Raw genomic sequence first — 16583 nt, forward strand, 5'->3', positions numbered from 1 at the left:
ACTATTTTGCCTTTTAAAAAAAAAAACGAAATTGCTCCTTTCATTTCATAAAGACTACAACTAGAAGTCACGTGACTGCCCTTTGACGTTAACTCACCGTAGCATGGTTTGTTTATTAGCCTGGTTAGCGTTGTCACTTTATTTTACTGTCTATGCACTTAACACTACCAGCTCCTCATGTGAGAAGTTACAAGTTACCCCAACTTAAAGGTAATTACCACGCGATTTACATAGCTTTCTGTCATTACGAAATCATTTAATTTAAGCCGTAGGTTTTGGCCCTATTTGTATGTGTATCCAAAGGCTGCTGATGCGCAGGGGAAGTTTTTCCCCCTCGTTTCAGTGATTGGTAGCGTACATAATCTGGGTGTGTAGCACCGATATGAATATGTGTAGCATTTTTTCCACTCACATACCCAACAACTGCTGAACAACGCCGACACACAGTTTCATCTTATCCACCACTCTTTCGCCTGTACTAACGTTACTGTAACTGAAGTTCTCAAACTTGCGATATTAAAGAGACCAGCGGATCCTCTAACTCTTGTGGGTCTAACCTTAGTGCTGCTAATGACTGACGGACTCGACCGACGACCTGACAAAAAAAACATAGGCGCCAATCAGAGCTTCAGAGCTAAGGCGAGGCTACAGATTAGCGTTAGGTGTCGCTAAAGAACTCCCGTAACTCTCGCTACTTAACAGTAATTGCGCATTACATTAATTAATGCGCACACGAGTTTTATGTATTTTTATACCGTGTATTCTCCGTGTAAATTCATGCACCGAACCGTGACGCCCGTACCGTTTCGGTTCAATACGAATACATGAACCGTTACACCCCTAGTATGGTATGTGTGTGTGTATGTGTGTGTGTAGTGTGTGTGTGTGAGTACTATGTGTGTGTGCTATTTGTGTGTAGTGTGTGTGTGTGTGAGAGTCCCACACCTGCACTCTGCTCTGAGCGGCGGCGATCTTGCGGCGGCACTCTTGTGCGCGGCTCTTGTCGGCGGCGTCGCGCGTGCCCGTCACCTCCAGCTCCGTCAGCTGCCGCTGGGCCTCGGTCAGCTCCGCCCGAGCCTGCTCGGCCTCCGCCTCCAGCTCCGACACCTTACGGCTGTACTGCCGGTTCATCGCCTGTGCGTCCTTACCTGGGCACAGGTACGCAAACACGTCACATACACACACACGCTGGCTCTGGGGCTCTGTGAGCTTGGCCCGAGCCTCCAGCTCCATCACCTTAAGGCTGTACTAGAGCCTGCGCATCCTAACCTAATCTAAGCACAGGTGCGTGACCATCTGCTATCTTGCTAACAGAGCTAGCATACCTGTTTTGACCAGCTCCTTGATAAGCTCCTCCTTCATGCGGATGGTGATTGACAGCTCCCGGATCTTCTGCTGCGCCTGCAGGAGCCCTCGCTCCGACCCCACCTCGCCCCCCAGGCCCCGGAACGCCTCCCACGACGAGCTGTCGCCTAGACTGCTGTTCGCTGAGAAGAAACACACACAAACTCAAACACCTTATACACACTTAAATAACAACGTACCTCACACACACACACACACACGTAGACAAAGCTTCCACCCTCCAATGTTCTGTCAAAACACACACACACACACATACTGTACTCACACACACACACACACACACTAACTCACTCACTCATACCTCACACACACTCCCATACCTCACACTCCTAAGGATAAGGAAAACATTCATAGGTCACACTCAAAGCTCATCGACCTTGAATCTCAGAACAGAAAGACAACACGAGCAGGCTTCACTAAGGTTCTCTTCCCCGAACACCAGTGTGTTTTTAATGTTCATACAATTGTCTTTTCATTCCTACTTCTTTCTTTTTTCCCCCCCTGAGTCTTCCAGTTGTCTTTTACTTTGGACACAAAAGACCTTTTGAACAGATGTCATTATCACACACACACACACACACACACACACACACACACACACACACACACAGTTCTTCTTTAATAACAGCTTTTCACATCTTGAATATTCCTCCATTGAGATTGGTCTCTAAAAGCTCCCATTCGCACATACACAAAAAACATTGGCAGAGGCTTCCAGACAAAAGCCGCACATAAAACAGCCATCCTTGCATGGATACAGTACACAGACACACACACACACGCACACATACAGTAGAAACACACACACGCAAACAGAAACAGGCACACACAAACACACACACAGAGACACATACACACACACACACAAACAAACAGAAACACTCACACACAAACACACATTGTGTACACACACACACACACACACGCATGCACATACATGTACTCTGCACACAAACACACACACACACACACACACACACACACACACACACACACACACACACACACACACACACACCGTCCTGCGAGTGTAGTGTGAGCAGGACTGCTCCTGACTGAACCTGTGGAGACGGTGACAGCCTGGGGACGGTGGTGGCTTGTGTGTTGTGACAGTGACCAGGGAAACATAATGTGCTCTGACAGGAGGCAACAACTGCTCAAGACAACCACAGTGGCAACACAGCCCTCCATCACTCTAACCTCACACAAACATATGGCGTAGCCAGCGTGTGTGTGTGTGTGTGTGTGTGTGTGTGTGTGTGTGTGTGTGTGTATGTGTGTGTGTGTGTGGCACAATAGCAGAGACCGGAGGGAGGGAAAAGGCAGTAGCGCTGATGGAATCAAAAAGCTCCAAAAATCCAATGGAAATCCCATGGAAAAGTTGGGGTTTTAGAGGATATGAGAGGTTAAACATTGTACAGGTGTTTGCGGGTGTGTGTGTGTGTGTGTGTGTGTGTGTGTGTGTGTGTGTGTGTGTGTGTGTGTGTGTGTGTGTGTGTGTAAGGGAGACTTACATTGACGTCTCAGGCTGTTGGACAGAACAGGATACCCTGAACTGGAGCTCAAACCCAGGAGCTGAGCTAGGTGACCTCCACCCACGGTCGATGACCCCTGACCTTGAACATGACCATGACCTTGTTCATCCCTCTTCGCCCCGGTAAGGCCCAGCCACCTATCAGAGACAGCAATCAGCATCAGAGCACATAATAATGAGTATACTGTATGTATTTTGGGGGGAAATGACAAGAAATGGGGGTTGTAGTAGCTGAAGGCTTTGCTGGAGGTATTGACTGGTTATAGAACAGACTCTTGGGCTCCCCCTAGTGTTTGGGACTGAGCTCCATACTTGCGCTTGTCCTTGCTCTGCCTGCAGGGGGCGTCCTCTCCATCTCTGCCCTCAACGTCTCTCCTGATGATGCTCTCCTGGTCACTCTCCCACTGGTCACCCTGGAAACCTGCGTCTACACACCTCTGTAGACAAACACACACACACACACACACACACACACCAAACATCAGAACTGGGTAGTCAGTGGACAGTTATACAGCACTGATCTTGCAATTAAAAACAATCATGCAAAACATAGGAATGTGTAATATATAACAAAAAATAATAAATAAGAATATAGGCCACGATGTCCAGTATCTAAGTTGAGACCTAATAACAATGTAATAATAAAAATGAGACATGTGTCTCAGAACAAGTGTTTCTGTATCAGAGTGTATGAATATGGAGTGAGGGATAGGGGATGGTTGGCAGGCAGTGTGTGTGTGTGTGTGTGTGTGTGTGTGTGTGTGTGTGTGTGTGTGTGTGTGTGTGTGCGTGTGTGTGTGTCGGGATTCCCTTGCTGGGCCAGTTCAAGTTTAAAAGAGTGTGTTGGGTGTGTGTGTGTGATTACTCACCTGCTCCACCTCAGCACTGTAAGGTGTGTGTTGGGTGGGTTGTAGAGGGGCGGTGTGCGGTCTCTGAGTCAGCTGACTAAGCCCCACCCCACCAGGAAGTGACAGCAGCCCGTGCAGCTCTCCAATCAGGTCCTGCTGCTCCTGTAGCTTCGCACTCTGATTGGACAACAGCACAAGATGAGGCTCCACCTCTGTGTTCCATTCAGCTGAGCTAAATGCCATTCTGCTACCAATTCCACTCAATGCCTTTAGAAGCTATAGCATCCTAATGAAAGTGTAAGTATGCAGCTAACATCACAAGTTCAATCCCCTGGAAGCAAAGATACTGATGAGAATGTCAGTACAGTAAGACAAAATGAATGAATGTAAAACATCTACTGTACACATAAACTGTAACAATATGTCCTAACAGGTAGTAATGGGCGATATAAACAATATGCGATATAAACAATATAAAATTGGCCTACGATAGAGATTTTAATTATATTGCACTATTCTATATGCATGTTGATGATGCAATCTACCCCCAAAATTTAGAGCCACAAGCTGCAACCGGCTGCAACGCATCTTCAGTAAACATGGCTGAAAGCACACCACTAACCACTCGGTGAGTTGCAGTTTTGAAAACAAACGATAAGGGTTGTTTTAGGACATGTTTGAGCATGCCTGTAGGCAGCCACTCTAACTAGTCAAAGGCGATTCAAAACGAGTCAGAAAAGTCGAGACAGGACCAATCGTCAAAATTTCGGTGTCCAGCACTCTAGTTTATCCAAAACAAACCAGAAAAGGGACTCAAAGTGCTAAATACCGTAATTTTCCTTTAAGTATGCCCATCTATTGCGTCTTATTTCTCATTTAAATTAGTTGAGCAACTCGAGCGTCAAAAAGAAAATAGACACGGGGCATCAGACAAAAGTTCTCTCAGAACGTTGCGTTGCATCATGCTGCATCGCGCTGCTTGCGTCGCTTGCAGTCAGAACACTCCAATTGAAAACAATGGAATTAAACGGATTTTAGGTCACTCCAATGTTATTTAAATTACACTCCAAACTACTGGAAGACAAAATATATCAAGCTATACACACACAGTGCTTATATCAAAATCAGTTTATCCACCCTGTTAGGGTGAGGCACACATATATGCAAATGGTATTCAACAAAGCCATTTCACATGCTGGAGACCAGCAGACTAAAATCACTCAGGCTGCATAGCATTTCAATACAGAAACAAACTCAGACTGCAGTGAGTAACCAAATTCTTTGAGCTTCATTTTTTTTAATACCTGCTAAATAGGCCAGTCTGAATTTTCTAATAAAAAGATGACCTATTGTCCTGCCGGTAGTACAGCCCGCGTATTTAGCATAATTGCTGGACTTTGGAGTAATTACTTAAATGGCTATCAATCAGGATTTGACCTTAACTTAAAAAACACACTGCCCATTCAGATGTGAAGGCCAGCATTTAAAGTAATTCACATTGCAGCCTCCATCACTGCCATCTGAAGTCATCCGCACTTTCAGCATGCTGGCGGCCATTAATGAATTTAGCTGGCAAACATTAATGTATCATCATGGAGAACGGGAAAAAATGCTTCTCTTAATGGTGGCTCATTATAGAATTATCTGTACTTCAAGTGGTCCGCTGTCTTTTTTCTAACCCCACTGTCCTAGCTTTCAAAACCACTCTAAAAAATCACCCATCATAGCCTATCTATTTATAAAAAAAAATTAAAAAAAAGAACAGAAAATGGAGAAAAAGACATTTAGAAAAAAATAGGAAATAAATAAATAATTACATAAATAAAAAGCGGACAGCCTAAAGACTAATGCGCTGATCTGTACAACAACATACAATTACTGATGTCTTCGTTCCTGCATTTGTCTAGCCCTGTGTGTGAGTGCGTGTGCCCTTTTCAGTAATAACGGCGGCATTTGCCGGCTGCCACGTGTGCCGCTGATGGGGAGGCGGCCCCACTGATGCGGGTGCTGATGCGGTTGCCACGGCGATGGGCGCACCTGTTGTTTGTACTGCTCCATGGCATCCTCCAGTGCGGACAGGAAGTCCGTGTTCTCCTGCTCCAGCTGCTGCACCTGGGCCTGCAGGGCAGCGATACACTCCTCACGCTCCTGACAACACTCCTCTAATGCTGTCCCGGGCTCCACGTCCTGATACACACACACACACACACACACACACACACACACACACAGGTTATACACAGAGAGTTACACATCTCCTGGCAACATTCCTCCAACGCCTGCGTGGGCTCCACATCCTAACACACACACTCACACCCACCCACACCCACACACACTCACACAGATACAGAAACAAACACACAAACACACACACACACACACAGTGTTATACACACATAGCAGTGTTTCCCATACATTGACTAATCTGTGGCGGGGCGCCACGAAATAAAAATTGGCCGCCACAGATTAATATTCTATGTTTTAATTTAATATTCTATGTTTGCCATTGAGCTGCGCTTTTTACGCACGCAGCCTTTCCTTGCCCCGCCCCGCTCTCTCTCGTAGCCCGCTGACACTCCTCTGCATGTGCATTTAACAAAATATTCACGATTGCTGAAGGATTGTTGTTGCCACATAGAAGCATTGCATAGAAGACGTCTGGCTAAATTGCTATTAAATCCGCTTAGCATCGTGACCATGTTGCGCAAATTTGTTCAAAACTGCTGCATTGAAGTGAACTCTGCTAAGGTCTTATCACAACAGTAGTAGGCTACATTGAAGAGACTAAACTAAGTTAAGTTATGAAATCAAGCAGTATCTCAAAGCTAACGTTAGCATACTGTTTGGATGTTGAATACTGTTTGGATGTCGAATTTAGCATGCTTAGCCTACTTACAGCTGCTTGTCAATTTCGTTGAAGGGCTCATCTTATTAACTCTGACACTGAATGTTTGCAAAATCCCGATGTAAATGGAAAAGTGTTTTCCAAAATTCAAAAGTGCTTGTCCCAAGGAGTAGTACGAACCTTTATTTTAACTATGTAGAAAACGTTATGAATTGCTTCCACACATCAGCAGCCTTTCAACTGTGTTACAATTGCAAGGGTTCCCTCAAACGTCTTAAAGTGACAGGCACTCAATTAGACCTATACACTACCAAGACGATCTTAATACCCCCCCCCCCTTTGTCCAAGTCAGCTACCGCCACAAATTGAATCCAGTTCTGTGGGAAACACTGCATAGTTACACACTCCTCACACTCCTGACAACATTTCTCCAACGCCTGCACAGGCTCCATGTCCTGACACACAAACAAACACACACAGCGTTATACACACACACACACACACACACACACACACACACACACAGAGTCCTCACACACACACACACATACCTCTCACACTGCCTACAAAGGCTCCATGTCCTGACACACACACACACACAGTTACACACTCCTCACGCTCCTGAAAGCACAGTCTCCACATCCTGACACACACACACACACACACACACACACACACACAAACACACACCTGGTTCCTGAGGGCGTGTCCTCTGCTCTTCCGGGCGCTGCTGTCTTCGGTAGAACCGCTGTCAATGCCGCTGTCGGGCCCGGAGGCGGAGCTAAGGCCACTTCGCTCCTCCTCCACCGAGCAGAGCCACGCTCTGATTCGCTGCACCTGGGCAGCACTAAGTCCCGCCTCCCCCTGCAACTCCAGCAGCAGCCGATAGGCCGAGTCCGTGCACGTCCTGTAGTGGGCGCTCTCCATCTGCAGACGGCTAAACTCCGCCCCGGACGCCCCGACTCCGCCCCTCTGGGGGGGTGGCCGGCCGGAGCGCTCACGTTCGGACCGTGCCACAATGATGCGCGTCTCGGAGCGGTGCCGCGTCTCCAGGGCCCGGCGAAGCGCCCGGATCTGGTGCTCCAAGCCCTCGACACGGCCTGGCTCGTTGGCCTGGTTGACCGTGGCCCGGTTCTGGATGTTGCGGGCGCGCTTGGCGTAGTTGAGCGTGTTGAGGCTCTCGTCGAAATCCGAAGAAGACGGACTGATGCAGGCGATCATCAGTGTCTTGGCGTTGCCCCCGAGGGAGTCCTTCAGGATCCTTAGGGCAGCGGAGGGGAGAGAGGAGGATAGAGGGAAGGAGAGGAGGAGGAGAAGAGGAGAGGAGAGGAGGAGAGGATAAGGAGAGGGGAGGAGAGCAGGTGGAGGAGAGGAGGAGGAGAGGTGAGGAGAGAGGAGGAGAGCAGGTGGAGGAGAGGAGGAGAGGTGAGGAGAGCAGGTGGAGGAGAGAAGGAGAGGAGAGCAGGAGGAGAGGAGGAGGAGAGGAGAGAGTGGAGGAGAGGAGGAGGAGAGGTGAGGAGAGGGGAGGAGAGGAGTGGTAAGGAGAGATCAAAGGGAAAGGAAGAAGAGGGAGGAAAAGTGAGAAGAGTAGAGAGGAGAGGAGAAGGAAGGAAATGAGTAGGGGGGAGGAAAGAGGAGAGGAGAAGAGAGGAAAGGAGAGGAGAGAAAGAGAAAAGAGGAGTGGACAGAGCAGAAAACAGCAGCTCTTAATAGCGGATCAAATCCAAAACAAAATCTGCTTCACTTCTACTACCACTAGCACTACAATGCAGGGAAATTAGATGAATTGATGTGTAAAAACACTCAAGTAAACAGTGGTGTAAAAAAACAAATCTACAATCATAACAATAACAAATCAATGTTATTGTATTCAAGAAAATAAAAATAACATAGAGTGATGAGGTTAACAACCTTAAACAAACATTGAATGTCAGGACAGGACACAATTAAATCTCTCTCCCTCTCTCTCTTGCTCTCTCTCTCTCTCTCTCACACACACACACACACACACACATCCTACAACACAATCAGGTTGATTAAAATTAGCCACCACTTATAGTCCTATATACTTAACAACAGATAATAAATGTTTCACTACAATTAAAGGACCAATATCTAGTTTTTGAAAAAAACTAATATGCTTCTGGATTTACAAACAACAAAAATCTAAATTGTGTTTCCATTTATTCTACACATCATGCTGAATTCAAGCTTTTTATTTTGTCCGTTTATAATTGTATGGAGCATTAAAAAAATTAAAAACATGTATCGCCTACAACAAAGCAGCACAACAAAGGCAAATATTCCTTCAGAATTACTGTCTAGCATTATGGTAGGCTTGCCCTGCGCTTTGAACATCTCCTCATGTAAGTGTACTCATGTAGTACACTTTAAAGGAGAAGTTCGGCAGGGGCGTCACTAGACCTTATTCACTGGGGCACGTGCCTTAGTAAAAGTCTCCAGTGCCCCAGTAAAATTCTAGTGCGGCTCTAGCTGGAAACGGCATTCATGAGCGCATCTCCGTGCCTGCTTTAATCATGGCTCGAGTCTGTCACTTACCAGCCAATAATAAAAAAAAAACAAGGAATAAAGAAAGGGGCCATAATAGCCAATCAGGAAATAGCACCTCTGTAGCTGGCTAAGATTGAACGCAACAACCAATGAAAATCGTTCACATGATTCTTCCGAGTGTTTCGTTGTACTGCACACACATACACTGTGGATTGTGGAATCACTTTGAGCATAGAGTAAGTCGTCCCCTGTTTAATGTTACAACAAATTCACAACTTGTTTGACAGAAAAAATTACAAGTTGATCGCTGTTAGAGAGTGTTAGGGTAACATAACATAACTAGCATCTGTTTTTCAATGCTTAGCGTCATTGTAGCCTAAATTTAGCAACAGTTTACCAGCTTGTGCTCTCTCCCTCACACACACACGCACACCATGCGTAGGCTGCATGCACACATGCGGACAATTAATAAGGATTTATACGTATACTGTAGAGACTCCTGTAAAAGTAGCCTATACTGTTTGTGAAGCTGTCCTACTGTAAAACTAAACAGCCTTCTGACTATTCAGAGATGGACATCAGAAAATTCTTCCTGAACAGAGGGAGAGGAACAGTGAGGAGGATGAGGGAGGTATGATAATTTTGCCCACATTAACGGTAACATTAACATTTATGCTGGTAATAGCCAGTGCTGTGATTTGATCAATGGTTTAATGGCAAACTTAAATAAGTTTGCTGCATTTGCAAATGTAGCCTATAATAATATACACAGAATCCGAATAGCCATCTGTGTAGATTATTATAGGCTACATTTGCAAATTATCACCAAAAGTCAGTATGAAGGCTTTAGTAGGCTATTTAAGCTACAAAGAACTGCAGTATTGCCAGGATGTATATAGGACCCTTGCCTGGGAGGGAAGTATATCTCACTTTTGACTAAAAATAAGCTTCCCTTGTGTTAGTAGAAAAGCCTATTAAATTAATGCATGTGAGTATAGGCCTACTTATGCCTATGTGTTTGGATGTTGCTGGATAGTGGCTGCTACAACAATTGAGGGAGAGAGTGCTGGAGGAGGAGGAGGAGGAGAAGGTCGAAGAGAGGGAGAAGAGAGGGGAGAAAGAGCACAGGCTGGGCAGTCCAATACCAGGCAGGAGGAGGAGGAGGAGGAGAGACAGGCAAGAAACGGATGAGGACATGATGGGGGCTAGGCGTAAAACTATTCAGAGTATGGAGGAGGATGTCTGTGACCTAGGGGAGATATGTGATGGTCCAAATCAGGCTAGGCATTTATTCATATTGCGCGCACAGTTATTATTATTATTATTTTTTATGTATTGGGAGTTGGGGGCCTGTGCCCCAGCAAAGCTCTAGGTCTAGAATCGCCCCTGAAGTTCGGTGTGAAATTGACCTTAGCTGTACTGAAAGATGTTGCCGAGTACTTACATGTGTCCAATAGGCACCTTCGCTCACCCCCTAGCATTCCGAATTACGCCGTTTTTAGCCAAGTAGCTGTGGGGGGCATAGCGTAGCCTATGCAGCTAAATCACTATTTTTACACAATTAAAAGGGTTCCAAGACCCTCAGAAGTCTACCAATGCAGTGTGGAGTTACTTGGAACCTTTTTAATGGTGTAAAAATAGCGATTTAGTTGCATAGGCTACGCTATGCCCCCACAGCTACTCGGCTAAAAACGGCGTAATTTGGAATGCTAGGGGGTGAGCGAAGGTGCCTATTGGACACATGTGAGTACTCGGCAACATCTTTCAGTACAGCTAAGGTCAATTTCACACCGAACTTCTCCTTTAAGGTGAGCAGGAATGCTAGTTATTCATTGTATAGTATGGAGTGAAAAACTATATAGTGGTTATTCACTATAAAGCACACTATGTAGTTAATGTTTAAGAAGGTGTTCTGATAGATAGATAGATAGATAGATAGATAGATAGTTTATTGATCTAGATAGATACTTTATTGATACTTTATTGACTTTATTGATTTCCCCAAGGGGAAATTCAAGGAATTCTGATAACAACGCTGGAGTAATTTCAACTGTGTTTAACCCTTCCCCTGCCAGCGGGCTGGGCTGCAGTGTGTGTACCTGGTGATTTTGGAGTCGCGGTAGGGGATGTGCGTGCCCCTCCTCTTGGGGTCCCCCAGCGCCCCGATGACGTTGCCCAGCGCCAGCAGGCCACTGTTGATCTGGATGCTCTCCTTGAGCCGCTCGCCGCTGTTGCCCGTCTTCAGGATGCGCTCCGAACCCGCCAGGTCCACGAAGTGGAACTTGGACGAGAGGAGGTGGTGGGGGGGGCTGGACCTGACCCCCGTGGCCGGACCCCCCCTGCCGGACCCCCCCGGGCCCCCTCGTCGCTGCTCCAGCTGGACGGTGAAGATGGTGTGGGAGCGGCTGGACTTGGGGTTCATCTGGGTGGCCCCGGTGTGCCGCGCGGTGTTACCACTGTCCAGCAGGCTCAGCACCTCGTCCAGACACTCCACTTCGCTCTCCTTGACGCCGCATAACACTGAAGGTACACACACACACATATGAACGTGCGCACATACACACATACATACGCACACACACACACGTAAACATATCAAGAGTGTACAACCATTCACACATATATATTATAGTCAATTATTTAGACACAAATATGTGTAAATACATCATATCACATCACACACACACACACACACACACACACACACACACACCACTTGTGTCTCTCTCCCATGTAAGTGACACGCACACACGCACACACACACACACACACACACACACACACACACACACCACGTGTGTCTCTCTCCCATGTAAGTGTCGCCCCCTCTGACAACCCCTGAATCACATTTGTCAGCTGCCATTATTGGTGGTGTGAGCGCGGGGCAAAATCAGCCCTATATTTAGCTGTGGATGGTTGGCTCTGTCGTCAGCAGGTTTCTCACCGCCGTGACTAACGCCAGTGGTTGTCACTCACAAGAGACCGGCCTGCCCACTGAACATGTGCTCCGGCAGCTGCCTTCCAACATCCTAACTCGCCAATCACCCTTAATCATAGGACACCCACACACACACACACACACACACACACACACACACACACACACACACACACACACACACACACACACACACAAACACACAAACACACACACACAAGGAGACACCCAAAGTCCTCTTTCAGTCTAAGATCTTTAAATCTCAGCAACTTAACAATGGGAGCATTTTAACAATAGGAGCATTTTAAGCAAACACAAGTAGCTGAACTTTGCCTCAGTAGAACCACTCCTAGAGCAAGATGCAAAACAACACTAAGACCATGGGGTCGATATTTAGGTAGTGGATCTTCATGTGTCCTACTAAATACAAGTGGGTAAATGGGGGGAACACACACAAAACGAGATACAAAAAAAACATCAGGGTGTGTGTGTGTATGTCTGACCAATGTTTCCCTTGTCGTCCTCGCGGATGTGGATGTCCTTGCTGGGTGTCTCGACCTCCAGAAGGTCCCTGAACACCTCCTTGTAGACCTCCAGGTAGGAGATGCGCACCGAGAAGTAGTTCAGGTCGTTCTCGTCCAGCAGCTTGAAGATCTCGGCCACCGCCCGGGGGATGATGCCCTGCTCCTCGTCCCTGTATGCTGCTGAGAGGCCAGAGGTCAAAGGTCAGATAGATAGATAGATAGATACTGTATTGGCCGTTAAAGAAATACAGGCATCCAGTAGTTTACACAACATACAAAAACACGAAAAACACACAGTAAGGTAAGTACAATAAGTAGATGGGTTTAGACAAGTATTTTGAATTATTGAGCTACTGTAACACTGTACACTTGATGGCCCAAAGTTGAGAAAGAGGTGGCTGCAGATTCATTAGGCTGGTTAGCTTCCTGCCCATTACTGTGCAGAAAAAGGGTGCATGCAGACGGTACATAGGATTTTTTGTGTAAAGCTCAAAAGTTCAATATTTAGAGAAGGGATAGAAGTGAGTAATAAATAGAGAATAAATATAAGTATATGAGACAAAAGTCAATTTCACATTTGAGAATATTGCTGTGTTGGTTCAGGTGACATACTTATTGCCTGATGGTGGCTGGATAAAACTAATAAAAAAGCATGCTCTGTCTAAATTTCTAAGAAGAGAATAGCAGTCATTAGCTTAGCAGATAGATGCTTGGCTTGCTGTCCTACAAGAAACCCTTGATAGTAGTGCTGAGTTATGAGGATCATCTAGCAAACACAAGCTTTTGATTGAAAATGGCTGGCTAGCTGCTCTTCCCTGGCCCTCAACAGGAGTGTGCAATGCTGTTGGGCCAGGCTAACAGATATTAGCTGGAAATTCAGATGGCGGGCTGGCTCGCCAGCTACCCTCCCTGAACTGGACCCTGCTAGCGACGGCAGCTGAGAGGTGGGAGGTGAGGATGGCATAGCTGACGTGTGACTCTACAGAAGGCCTGGCTCTTCTCACACGCACACACACACACACACACACACGCACACACACACACACACACACGCACACACACACACACACACACGCACAAACACACAAACACACAAGGACTCCTCATGGGGTATTTCTAAATTCATGAATTTGGATTTCCAGTGGGTTGCGATGGAGGAAACACACATTCTGGTTCGTGGGAGGCAGACAAGAGACATTTATGAGTCCGAAATCAAGGCAAGGGAGACAGCAACAGAGAGAGCAGGAAAGAGGCGTAAAGAGAAGGGAAATGACACGGAGAGACTTCCACATGAGAAAAGAGTTGAGAGGAGCACTGAGTCGCGTACAGTAGACTAGGACCAGGATAGAGTTGAGTAGAACAGCGTAGAATATATATATTATAGAATATATATAATATATATAATAGATATATTATAGACTCTCACAGATGTTGGCTTCTCCGATAGTGTAGGTCTTGCCCGAGCTGGTCTGCCCGTAGGCAAACACGGTGGCGTTGAAGCCCTGCAGGAATGCCTCCACCAGGGGCTGGACGCACGCCTCGTAGACCTCCTCCTGCCCGCTGGCCTCCTGGAACAGGAAGTCACACAGAAAGTGGCGGCTGTGTCCGAGGGTGATGCGGCGGGCGGCGGGATCGGCACTGATGCAGCTTTTGTGACCGCGCAGCAGCTCTTTGGGCAGCAGGGGGCGCACTCTCACCGCCACCTGCACAGGAGACTCCTCCGCCCCTCCACGCCCAGAGCCTGGTACCTTAGGAGACATGGCAGCTGCAGGGCAAACGTTCACGTACCAGTGTATGTGTGTCTAAAGGCTATGTGTATGTGTGTGTGTGTGTGTGTGTGTGTGTGTGTGTGTGTGTGTGTGTGTGTGTATGTGTGTGTGTGTGTGTGTGTGTGTGTGTGTGTGTGTGTGTGTGTATGTGTGTGTGTGTGTGTGTACTCGTCCAGCTGGGACACACACACACGTGGTTTTACAGGTTCTGCCCCTCTACCTGGCCCTCTCTGCCTCCTTGGTGTGGCATAAATGCATGATGGCTCTGTGATGGGGCTGACGCAACAGTCATTGCTGTGCCCCTGCAACATGAAAAGAAAAAAAACAAGTCTGTGTAAACATGTGGCATAGCACAGACAAGGAGACCATGCACAGCTTTTCAAATGTCACAACATGACTTACACAAGCCATTGAAAAAAGCACCAAGAAGAAACTTGAAAGAAATAGTAAGGTGTGAAAAAAACATTACATAATCCTTTGATCCTTTTTTTCACCTTATTTGAATTGATTTTATATTTTTAAAAAAATGAAATTTCACTGAGGGAAAAGAAATACCTTACAGAGCTGCAAAATAATAGTTGAATGTCTGTCCACGTTGTAAAGTGAAAATAAAACAGCAACTCTGCCTGGTGGAGATGCATTTGACTTTTCAGCTCGCTGTCCTAAGTAAATGTTTTATGTGCATCATCATTTCGATATGTCGGTATTAGTAACACTTTGGTCTCTTTGTTAGATTTCAGGACTGCTTAAATTAGGAAGGATCTGCATTTGTCGTAGTTTCTCCGAACACACTGCAAAGCGAAAAACAACACGCCCGACATGCCCGTAAGCACAACCTCAGTTCTACATCATAGCCTATAGGTTAAGTAACTCAACTTTGAGTGTTTTAGTTTTAGTAACGATGTCTATATTCACAGTTAGATTATTTTCATTAAATTAGTGTACATCTGTTAAAGGAAAACGCAGGGGAAAGGCGAAAAGTTGGCCCGAGTTAATTGTTACCGCCGCTATGAGCACACATTATGTTGAGAGCATTTCGGGGTCTGAGAGTCGGGTTCAAGTGTTAAACCAAATCGAACTGGCGTAGCCTATGACTTTAATTTGCATGTTATATGCAATAGTGTAGTTCCATAAATTCTTCTGACGAAATGTAGGCTACTTTGTATCAAGTGAAAGAGTAGTACCCATACCGCATTGTTTTGAAGTTGCTTGGTTAGCCACCCATTAGCCTTGTGTGCTAAGCTATCTATCCAGTAACTTTTGCATTAACTTTCTATGGACATGCTAGCGATAGTTGCTGTATCCCCAGAATCCGTTAGCAAAAGTAACTGTGTGCACAATTTAACTGTTATACTTGATGGGTGGATTCTGCTTTCCTTTGGAAATAAAATGAAAATATTTTTTGGGTGATAACATGCATGAAAGCAAACTATGCGATGCATGGAAAATATATTTGCATGTTTTCTACTTAGCCACTGAGGCTATCCTAGTTGTGCTAACTAAATAATAAAATAGAAAATGTGCCAAATAACGTTAACGTTAATGCTTATTTTGTTATCATTTCATGATTTCCCCACATACATACCTCCAACCGGTCTCCTAAAACAATGCAAAGCGTGATTCAAACGATATGCTTTTCTCCAAGCGATGGGGAGCTTTTCAAACTTGTAACTGCTGTTTCCGACTTCATCTGCAGCCCCAAGGTAGGAGGGCACATCCTCAATCCAGCTGCGAGATTCCCCACAAGGAGGATGCAGTGATGTCATTGCAAGGCTTCCCAGGCTTCTTGGCCTCGCCGCAAATCAATGAATATCCCATCGTTGATCAAACATGTAGAGGAAAAGCTTTTAAAACCCCAGTCTGGCCAAATGATTTTAATAAAAAAATAAATAAAAAAAAATCAGTTTTCTTACTCTGTATTCTCCATGTCGCCTATCTGTAAATGTGTCCCTGACTGTGCAATTAATTTGGACATTTTCCTTCTAGCCTATATGGTCTTAGAAAATAAATAAATAAATGCTTACATAATAAGTAATACACTCTAGTATGCATGAATAATGACATAGTAGCGTAGGACAAGGAGATAATTATCTAAGCCTGCTAGGCTACAACATCCCTGTAGGCTATCAAATGAGTCATTTCAATTAATGTAGACCAAATGAGCCTGTAGGGTAGCCTAAGATGTCAATGTTTCACCTAATTTGATCAATAGCAAATTATCTTTAGGGCACTGAAGTAGGCCTAATTGT

The 16583-nt window shown here is 45.7% G+C and overlaps 1 protein-coding gene across 3 annotated transcripts in view; it reads right to left on the reverse strand.

The window, feature by feature from the left end:
* The window catches only part of kif7 (kinesin family member 7), a 33010-nt gene extending 17001 nt beyond the window's left edge, over nucleotides 1-16009 (reverse strand). For 2 of the 3 annotated variants that reach the window (XM_076291885.1, XM_076291884.1), the window contains exons 1-11: nucleotides 15920-16009; nucleotides 13992-14636; nucleotides 12545-12745; nucleotides 11203-11623; nucleotides 7283-7853; nucleotides 5785-5934; nucleotides 3769-3924; nucleotides 3212-3336; nucleotides 2880-3037; nucleotides 1326-1487; nucleotides 946-1148 (exon numbers count right to left, since the gene is read on the reverse strand). In XM_076291885.1, coding sequence (XP_076148000.1) covers nucleotides 946-1148; nucleotides 1326-1487; nucleotides 2880-3037; nucleotides 3212-3336; nucleotides 3769-3924; nucleotides 5785-5934; nucleotides 7283-7853; nucleotides 11203-11623; nucleotides 12545-12745; nucleotides 13992-14325 — 2481 coding nt within the window. In that variant the 5' untranslated portion in view covers nucleotides 14326-14636; nucleotides 15920-16009. The remainder of the gene's footprint in view (nucleotides 1-945; nucleotides 1149-1325; nucleotides 1488-2879; nucleotides 3038-3211; nucleotides 3337-3768; nucleotides 3925-5784; nucleotides 5935-7282; nucleotides 7854-11202; nucleotides 11624-12544; nucleotides 12746-13991; nucleotides 14637-15919) is intronic. The other variant, XM_076291886.1, reaches the window with a different exon arrangement.
* Between the last annotated feature and the right edge of the window lie 574 nt (nucleotides 16010-16583).

This window comes from Alosa pseudoharengus, unplaced genomic scaffold (genome assembly GCF_046254945.1).
Source record: "Alosa pseudoharengus isolate Yale_2024_CS ecotype anadromous, Long Island Sound unplaced genomic scaffold, YU_APseudo_1.1 YU_APseudo_1.1_scf_19, whole genome shotgun sequence".
NCBI classification, from domain to species: Eukaryota; Metazoa; Chordata; class Actinopteri; order Clupeiformes; family Clupeidae; genus Alosa; species Alosa pseudoharengus.